Below are 10,134 nucleotides of genomic sequence, written 5' to 3'. Positions count from 1 at the left end.
TCAAAGTTTAAAAGATAACAATGACTACCTAACTAATACGAGCTAGACATCTCCCCTAGGAAACAGATATTGCTCTATCCATTCATGAAAATATTTGATGAATGTTCACCAACTCCCAAATGGCCAAACATCTCCAATTGGTGAGCACTGTTATCCTTATGCAAATGCAACTACTGATCTACTTGTTGACTGGCTTGATACTTTGTTCTTTTAAGAAATTATAATATTTCGAATGTGGTTATTGCCCGATGTTAGTAAGTACAAGGAATCGCCACTGACAGGAGGATGGTACGTACGTACTACTAACCAAGCCTATTAAGTGTTCTTTCTTGAAAGTTTGTTGTTGTAGCAACCACTTCAAGACCTCTGCCGACTCGTCCTCCAGCCTTTTTTATGTCACGATTTTGTAGATATGCTAGAACAATGGAAATTTGAAAAGAAAAGAAAAATGTTTGGTTTACATCTGTTTAGATATATTTTGGCGTTATTGGACTTTTGTTAGCCAGTGCATATATTTTGTGGTCCGAATAAGCTTAGGGGGACATGTCCATGACTCATTGAACCCTTCTTCTAATTTGTCAATTTGGCTAGAAACAACAAAATATGGTTCACTCTGCGATCTCGTCCACCAATTGATTTCTTAAGTGTTCTCTTTATATCCAACCATTCTCCATCCTACATACCACCCACATGAGGATCCTATATAGAACCACATTTTAGTATTTAACCTACACCATCCATCATTCTAAGGCTAAAACCCAAAATCTATATTCCTTTCATGGGATAAAACTCAATACACATAACAAACCTCTGCTAGAACTAAACTCATTTCACTCATCCAAGAATATCGAGGATACACAAGTATGGGTTGTGCCTCTTCTAAACGTGTTGAGGCGACCGTTGCGGGTGATCTTTACCAACCAGCAGCAACAAGCTTTGCACGTTTTGACATTACAGACATCGAAGAACCATGGCTTAAAGCAGGAGTAAAAAACCAGCAACAAGAAGAGGAACAAGAAGAAGAAGAAGTGAAGGCTATTACCATGCATGTACCGGTGCCTGTCCTCGAAAAGCTCAACAAATTCGAGCTCGAAGCCAATGGTCCTCAGTCATGGTCTGAAGTTAGTAAGGTGTTAGAAGACTTGAAACCCTCTCTGCACAACCAAAACCCCTCAAAACCTACAAACCAGCAAGTGCAAGATAGTCCAGTTAAGAAACTACTCCCATCTCCCAGAAAAAGCCCTTCTTTTCATACCCTTGAAGAACTTGAATCAAAGAACACATCCAACTCCCCTGAGTTTAAGAAGCCGAGTCAGTTTAAAAAATCCGAGTCTAAGAGAATTGAGCCTAAACCCACCGAGTCGCAACTCAGTGTTTCAGCAAAACCCATCGATTCTAAAGACTATAAGCCAGTGAAGGAGAATTTGTTTGTTTTGAGAGACAGATTAGAGAGGGAAAAAGGAGAAAAGAATCCAAATTTAGAATGGATGATTGGCTTAAAAGCTAGAAAAAACCCACTAGGTGAATACCCCGAGAAATGTCCACCAGGTGGTTTTAAGTCAGTGGTGTTATACACGACGACGTTACATGGTGTACGTCGAACATTCGAGGATTGTAATCGTGTAAGATCAATAATCGAGGGTCATAGGATTTTGATCGACGAACGTGATGTTTCGTTACATGGCGAATTCTTGAATGAGTTCAGAGAGTTATTAGGTGAAGGAGTAAGTGTGCCAAGATTGTTTATAAAAGGAAGATATATTGGTGGAGTAGATGAAATTGTGGAACTGAACGAGTCGAGTAAACTCAGTGAGTTGTTGAACTCGGTTGGAATTGAGAAAGGACTTGGATATCAAGTTTGTGAAGGGTGTGGTGGAGCTAGGTTTGTGCCATGTTTTGAATGTGGAGGAAGCTGCAAAGTCGTTGTTGGGGATAAAAAAGAACGATGTGGAACATGCAATGAGAACGGGCTAGCGCAGTGCCCTGTTTGTCACTGAATTGCATTTGGATTTCTGGACAACATTCATATAGTACCGGAGGTAGCTGTGGCTAGTGCGCTTGTGTTTTCTTCGCTTTTTGTTTATATACGTTAATCTTGGCTTTATATGTTACAAGGATAAACAAACAAAATGTATAAACAGAAAAAATTATTGTTGTAGAATTATGCACTATGATGAATGGATTATGGAAAAGATTTTACTAGCAGTTGTACAAAATTCTCTTGTGTATAACCAATTATGGTCTTTGGTGGATAACACGGAATATGTTATTTGAAGGAACAAAAAAGAAAATATTGTTCTGACATGATGCTCTTTGTAATAAATAGGAAAGAGGTGAAGATGAAGAACAACAACGGAAAAAGGAAGAAAAAAAAATAGAAAATTTTCTATTAATCTGTATAGAAATAGAAATAGAAAAATTAAACATTTAGCTATACAAGGCTGGACACGAAGACAACTTAATAATCCTAAGTTTACCCTAGATGCTACTCATCCATGATTATAACACTCCTCTTTACATAGTGCTAAGTCGCTATAATCTCCCAAGAAAAAATCAAGAGAGAAAAATTATAAATTATGTGAAACTCTAGACGGTGTTGTGCATGCATGTGTTGCCTCACTAAAACTTGACAAAGAAAACCCAATGCAACAAAATCTTGATGAATAAGTCCATTAGAACGCACCTCATGTGATGGTACTCCTCTTGATGAGTGTTTTAGTAAAGTCTTGGCTTATGTTTCTTTGGGTCGATGCGTTCTAATTTGACTAACTAACTAATTTCTTGAGTACAGAAGAAGATTGCATTGCTTTCTTGAATTTATTTGCTAGTAATCTTCTTTGTGTCACACAAGTGGTATTGTCCTTGACTAATACTCTTGTTGAGACCACATTCTTAAATGCATTGAGATTTGCGTCATGAGTTGTTAGCTTCTCGAGATGATTTGTAGAAGCAGTTGATGTAATTTCTTTAGCTAAGTGACAATACACAGATATGTCAAAATAAGTGAATACCTTATATAGAAGAACATACAACTCCTGGGATACGTTTACTGGTCAACAAAATGACATAATCAATAACCAAATAACCGAATTTATACAATTACCCCTTGGATGACCACCATGCTGAATAAATGGTCTTACTAAAACCTTGCGAGTAAAACCAAATAGAAAAAATATAGTGAAAGCAAAAATAGCAAAACATCAACATCTGGTTCTTATGCCGAAAAGAAGGGTTATTATTACTCGTGGTTTTTTACATTTTTGAGTCCTAAGAAGAAGAAGCATTAATATTCTTCCGACACTGGCACGGAGTTAATCCTTAGATTGGAGCTTACCACTTTACAAAAATAATTCCACTTCAACAAGCTAAATTAATGTGATCTTCTTCGGAGATATTAGATAATGTGATCTTCTTCGGAGATATTAGATGTGGATCATACTACATAAATGCTTTTTACTTCTCTTCAAGCTTAGCTAAATGAACAATTTAACGAAAGAGAAGTACTGAAAAAGCGGGGGTATAACAACCTCACCAAATATTTCGCTTAACAATCTGTATGAACTAACTCCAATATACTTTCAAGAGAATCAACTAGAGAGTTAGAATCAATCTTAAGAAAAATATATCAAAGAGTTATATCTCAATCTCTCAATTCAATCCGCAATCAAACAAATAAGAATTTGCGAGCCTTATTGAATACAAGAGAAATAAATTGAACGGTACCAAAGACCAATGTTCAAGGATCAATCAATTTCAATCAACAACCAAAGGTTGGATTTACCAATTGATCGATTCGACGCACAACTTGTGACATTTCAATTATATAACAAAATATAATGCGGAAAAGAAATAACACAGACACCAGAAGTTTTGTTAACGAGGAAACCGCAAATGCAGAAAAACCCTGGGACCTAGTCCAGATTTGAACACCACATTGTATTAAGCCGCTACAGACACTAGCCTACTACAAAGCTAACTTAGGTCTGGAATGTATTTGAGACCTAATCAATCTCACACTGATCAAGGTACAGTCGCGTTCCTTACGCCTCTTGAACCACGCCGGATTTTGCGCACTTGATTCCCTTAGCTAATCTCACCCACAACTAAGAGTTGCTACGACCCAAAGTCGAAGACTTGATATACAAATCTGTATCACACAGAAAAGTCTATTGAATAGATAAATCTGTCTCCCAGATATACCTAAGAGTTTTTGTTCCGTCTTTTGATAAATCAAGGTGAACAAGAACCAATTGATAACCCAGACTTATATTCCCGAAGAATAACCTAGTATTATCAATCACCTCACAATAATCTTAATCGATTAACGAAACAAGATATTGTGGAATCACAAACGATGAGACGAAGGTGTTTGTGACTACTTTCAATCTTGCCTATCGGAGATATAAATCTCAAGGAAATCTTACGATTGTACTCAATCACGATAGAAAACAGCAAGATCAGATCAAGCAACTACAGAGAAAATAGTTGGATCTGGATTCACAATCCCAATGAAGTCTTTAAGTCGTTAACCTACATGGTTTCGTGAAAAACCTAAGGTTAAAGGAGAATCGACTCTAGCTTATACAATTAGTATCACACAGGAGGTGTGGGGATTAGGTTTCCCAGTTGCTAGAGTTCTCCTTTATATAGATTTCAAATCAGGGTTTCCAATCTAAGTTACCTTGGTAACAAAGCATTCAATATTCACCGTTAGATGAAAACCTGATTAGATTCAAGCTAATATCGTCAACCACTAGATCAAACTTAGCTTGTTATACAAAAATGAAATGTACCTTCATTTAGGTTTGAGTAACCGTACATAAACATGTACAATCAGTCCGTTCAACAATAGTTAACCAATGGTTAGCCATATGAGCACTTTCATATCAACCTTATTCATCTTTACCATAACTAGTTCAAATGACTCAAATGAAACTAGTCAGAGAGTTGTTCAATTTCTTAGATCTCATAGAAGTATACAAGACACAATCGAATCAATTCATGAAAAGTATAGCCACGGTTTGCAAAGATTACATTCCGTATTATATAAATATTTTAGTTCATGAACAAACCGATTTTAGAAAGTAACCTGCTTAAGTATGCAAAAGGATACGCATACTTAAGTGGCCAGATTGAGTTTTTTTTTACTTCCACACTCCATCAGAAATTCACGGACGTGAAACTTCCGCCAGTATGCGTACGGGTACGCATACTTACCCAGATTTCTAACAACTGCCAGTATGCGTACGGGTACGCATACTTTAGGTTCCCGGTTTTGGATTTTTACACAAATGTGAGAACACACTATGTTTATATCCAAACATGGTTACTTGTTCTAAACTCTCATTTCAACAATTGAAACTTTCTTAGAGGATGTTAAAATAGTTGTTATCCACAAACTATTAGCATAAGAGCGATTTTCAAGTTATTGAAATAATCAGTATGACTTTCTCCACGAGTAAAGATGAACTTGGCTAAAGCGAAAGCTTACCAACACATATTTCGATAAATAGATAAGCGATATAAACTAGGCTCGAAATAGAAAATGTGTATAATTGAAGTCTATATAGCAATACGACTTTTGTCTCAAATAGGAGATAGAGTAGATAGACTTTTGAGTGGTAGATAAGTTCAAGTCTCCACATACCTTTTGTTGATGAAGTTCTTTAAATTCCCTTGAGTAGTTCTTCATCTTCATTTGATGAACGTCGTGGAGTCTAAAGCTCCACTATACTTACTATCCTAATCTGAGACTTAGCTATAAGTAGACTAGAAATCAAGACTTATAGTTTTGGCAACTAAACTTGAAAAACAAGCTTGAGATAGCAACGCTTGCGAGTTAGACCGAGCAATTCTCTAACAATCTCCCCCTTTGTCAATTTTAGTGACAAAACTATCAATACATATGGAATACAAAATAAATAAATTGTGTAGCTTCTCATCCAAAGGCTTGATCTTCTTGGTTCTTCAACATTACTCGAAATATTCGTCACTTCCAAGCATTGCAATCATTCTAAATGTGTTCAACTCAGCATCATCGTTGTTGAAGATCCGTAGCTATAACAATGAGAAAATAATAGCTCATAATCATTGTACACAGTGTCATAATGTTATTGCACAACATCAAAGTTCAATTGTATCACAACTTTGACAATAATACTATGGTGATATGTATTACTCCCCCTTAGTCAATACTTCATCTCACATGAAAACCACTCCCCCTTACATAATGATCCGCAAACCATATGTATTTGTAGTGTGACCTACACATTAATTCTCCCTCTTTTTGTCAATAAAATTGGCAAAGGTACGAAAATTAGTGGGATCCTAATGAAATTTCCATAGAGATACTTCATGACCAAAAGAAAAGCACATATCAACTTTTTTAGATGCAATCATATAGCCGAAACTAAATGCATTCATCAAGGAGTTTATAAAGATACAAGATAACCCCTATAATATTCCACAGCCGCACTCCCCACAAAGATTTGGCAATTAAGCACAAGTTCAATTATGAACTCTCCCTCATAAAATGTCATTCCCGGAAGAACAACAAGAGCGACCTTACTTTCACAAGAAAAGAAGGATTTCTTTGGACATTAACAAATCACATGAAACATGAATTTGTATCCAAAAATCTCAATTAAATTAACCACAAGAGAACCCATGATTAAATTAATCGGAAATGCTCACATAAGAGAACTTACGGAGCCGCACAGTATTTGCATAAAGATATGGATCAGGGAAGATCAATACTGTAGAATAAACAAAGATTCATTTTATTTTCCATCACTATTTTCACAATGATATATAATAGACTTAATCTTTGGAAACAAAAGTTCATCCTATCTTCCATCAATATTTGCATAATGACATAATAGGCTTTAACTTTTGTTTGTCAAAAGTTCATTCAATCTTTTATCAATACTTGCATATTGATATATGATAGAGTTAACTTTTGAACACGTATGGGAAAATCATAGTTCACGGACGCAAACACACATATCCCATAACAAGTTGCACTATATAAAACCATAAAGATTAATACTGCAAAATCATCTTCCAAATAACCTTTAGAATTTAAATAAATAAATCTAAAAACATTGCAAGATGAAAATCGTTGGAAATAGCTATGTGTACTCACAATAATTGCTATTTCAACCCTAGTTATCCTTATAAAAACATAAGAATAAATTCTCATAAGAAGTTTCCTAAACAAAATAAAACAACTCTTAGAGAACATAATTCGAAAAACATCAGACGTGGCCAGAAACCAGAGATCGAACATAGACGAGTTCATCAGTTGCTTTCTTCAGTTCGTTTGTCAGAAATTCAAGATTCTTTGTTGCAATTCCAAGTTGTTCACGTATAACATCAAAATCTCGAAGAAGATTTCCTACCAGTTGTGATGACATCTGAACTGGCAGTTTGTTTTCATGATCAACAGCATGATAGCAGGTTATGAAAACAGGATTCTCGTGAAACTCGATAGCCTTGCCCTTCTCAACTTCGTCTTCCTTGTTGCATCCATCCATTGTGCACACACACAAAAACAAAGTTCAGGGGAACTTGACGTTACGGAACGTGTATGTATCAAAAAGAGAATGATACATATATATATATATATGTGTGTGTGTGTGTGTGTGTGTGAGTGCTTCATAGGAAAACCCTAGGGTTACTGTATATGTTCCATACGGTTCAGGTGTACGTGCACTTATGGATACAAACTTGGTACAAGACCAAGAGAGTAATGGAGCCAAATTTAGAAGTAGTTTTGATAAAAATCAAAGACATATTCTAAATAAATTGACGACAGCCTTAGTTCAAAAGAACATAAGATAATTGTTGATGAACAAAAACTAATTGGTCAGTGGGAAGAAAAACAAGAATCCTTCAAGACAATCAATAAAGAAAAAATTCTCAAGAGTTAATGATCAAAAATATTACACCATGTGAAAAGGCGAGGGTACCCAAATATAACTCAAGCTAAAACTTTTCCTACCTATAAGTCCTTTCTCCGAAAATGATTGTCTATGGACTGAGTCGAGACAATACAACTAATCGGTTCACACTTCGTGTGACCGTCTATGGATACGAGATCGTGACAATACAACAACGAAGTATGTTTACTTGATACAAAGGTTCGGACTTAACCAAACACAATAGGATTGCTTATCAAGTAAATAGGAATTAACGTTTGTGTGATTTACTTTAATTATAATAAAACAATTATAATCCGAAAAATAAAAGTAAATGATACATCAAGATTTTGTTAACGAGGAAACTGCAAATGCAGAAAAACCTCGGGACCTAGTCCATAATTGAATACTCTCAGGATTAAGCAGCTACACAAAATTACACCTAACTTCGTATAGTTGAGACCAAGTAACCAACCCTTTAGTTCACTTAGTTCCGTCTGTATTCCCACGCCTCCGACTTGTGAATAAGTCACGTACTTGGAACAATTCCTTTGGTTCGTATTCCAAACAGTAAAGGAATAACAAATCTGTTTGGTATCAACTCTATTCAACCAAGTGATATGAGTCAGACAAAGGCTCTTCCGTTTATCTTAACATAAACTCCTTCGTCGGGTCCTTAGATCTATCTTATGTTCAATCAACCAAAGGTAATCGTTTAAGATTAAGCCAATAACACCTTTAATCCGAAGAACCATGTTGATGCTGATCTACTCAATTAATCAATCCAATCTACCACAAGGATAAACCGATTATTAATTGGATCCTCTTTTGCCGAAACAAGTATTGTGCACACCAAAGATTAAAAAACCCAAGTCAGATCTTCAATATCTTCTTTGTCTTCAAATATTCTTAAATCTTCAATAAAAACCTGCACACAATCACTTGAATCTCTTGTGATCAATCACGCACAGAATGGAGTCTGTTAACAATGGATTATTACAAGATCGTCTTTAGAACTAACAACAGTCTAAAGATCCCTGTCGAAACTCTGAACTAGTTTGAGTGAATCTTATATCAGAATAGAAGATTCTTAAGAATAAACAAACTACGTGCAATCATATTTCAACCACCGTTAGTCAATCAAATCAATTGAAAACAAAGATAAACCACAATTATCTAGTTTCCGACCAATGGGTCGCGCTAGAGCTTCTCAATCCCAAAGAAGACTTTAAAACGAGCGGACATAAGAGATTTCACCTAATAAGATTACTCTCCTCTCCGATAGGCAGCTACACCAGTAACAAAGACAAAAGAGGAAGTTTGTTGTTACGAAGGATTAGTTTGCTAGAAAGGCAAACTTCGTGTATTTATAGACAAGGAAGTTTGGACACCAAGGAATTTCCAAAACCGAAAATATTCTTAAGATATTCATTAAAGCACAAATTCGGTTTCCATAATTCCTGGAAATTCTCTGTCTAAAAATAACGATCGAAATCTTTCGGAAAATATAATTAGTAAATGCACATTACTAATTCTGGAATTTCCCTACAAAATGAAATTAATAACCTTAATTAAAAGATTCTTAACTTACTTATGTTTCGATCCTGGGATTCTCTTCCCTTAGCCGTTAAGGAATATCTTTGAACAATTATAGAAATAAACATTCATAGCACGTGTTCAAAGTTTGTCGACATCTTTACTTTGTAAGTTCTCTTTCACACTTACAACCTTGAAACCGATTTTCCACACTTCCAAACAAGTTTAGAATTGGTTCATCTGACTTTCAAGAACTATGTGATTGATCAAACCAACATTATATCACAATCATGGGTTTACGGTTCTACCAAAACAAGTTTCGGTTCTACCTCCATGTGAGTACTGTGCATAGTCACACTAGCTTCCCAAAAGTTCGGTTGAATAGGTACTAGGATCGGTTCCTCACATATATTGGTATCTAACTTATATGTGTTGCACATGTCCATAGGATCGGTTCCCCTTTCTGCTATAAACCTTGTTGCACCCCATACAAGGATCGGTTCCCTTTGATGTACTGCCCCCTTACTAGGATCGGTTCCCTTTCCATTACTAGGATCGGTTCCCTTTCCCTTACAAGGATCGATTCCCTTTCCCTTACAAGGTCAGACATACGAAATCCGATCATACCACAACTGATTACTTAATATTGATTTTACTAATAAAAGTTATACCAATACAT

The 10,134-nt window shown here is 35.7% G+C and overlaps 1 protein-coding gene across 1 annotated transcript; it reads left to right on the top strand.

The window, feature by feature from the left end:
- The first annotated feature begins 718 nt into the window (after nt 1-718).
- On the top strand, nt 719-2,216 carry LOC113281342. Its single transcript, XM_026530054.1, has one exon. It carries the CDS (start codon nt 864-866, stop codon nt 1,995-1,997), a length of 1,134 nt encoding a protein of 377 aa, XP_026385839.1. The 5' UTR covers nt 719-863; the 3' UTR covers nt 1,998-2,216.
- Nucleotides 2,217-10,134: the final 7,918 nt, after the last annotated feature.

This window comes from Papaver somniferum, chromosome 5 (genome assembly GCF_003573695.1).
Source record: "Papaver somniferum cultivar HN1 chromosome 5, ASM357369v1, whole genome shotgun sequence".
In the NCBI taxonomy this organism is placed as follows: Eukaryota; Viridiplantae; Streptophyta; class Magnoliopsida; order Ranunculales; family Papaveraceae; genus Papaver; species Papaver somniferum.
Note: the sequence above shows the minus strand (reverse complement) of the source record. Positions and strands in the feature narration are given on the sequence as shown.

What these genes read in the sequence shown, in the direction of transcription:
- LOC113281342 (XM_026530054.1), top strand. Translation starts at nt 864, where the DNA reads ATGGGTTGTGCCTCTTCTAAACGTGTTGAGGCGACCGTTGCGGGTGAT.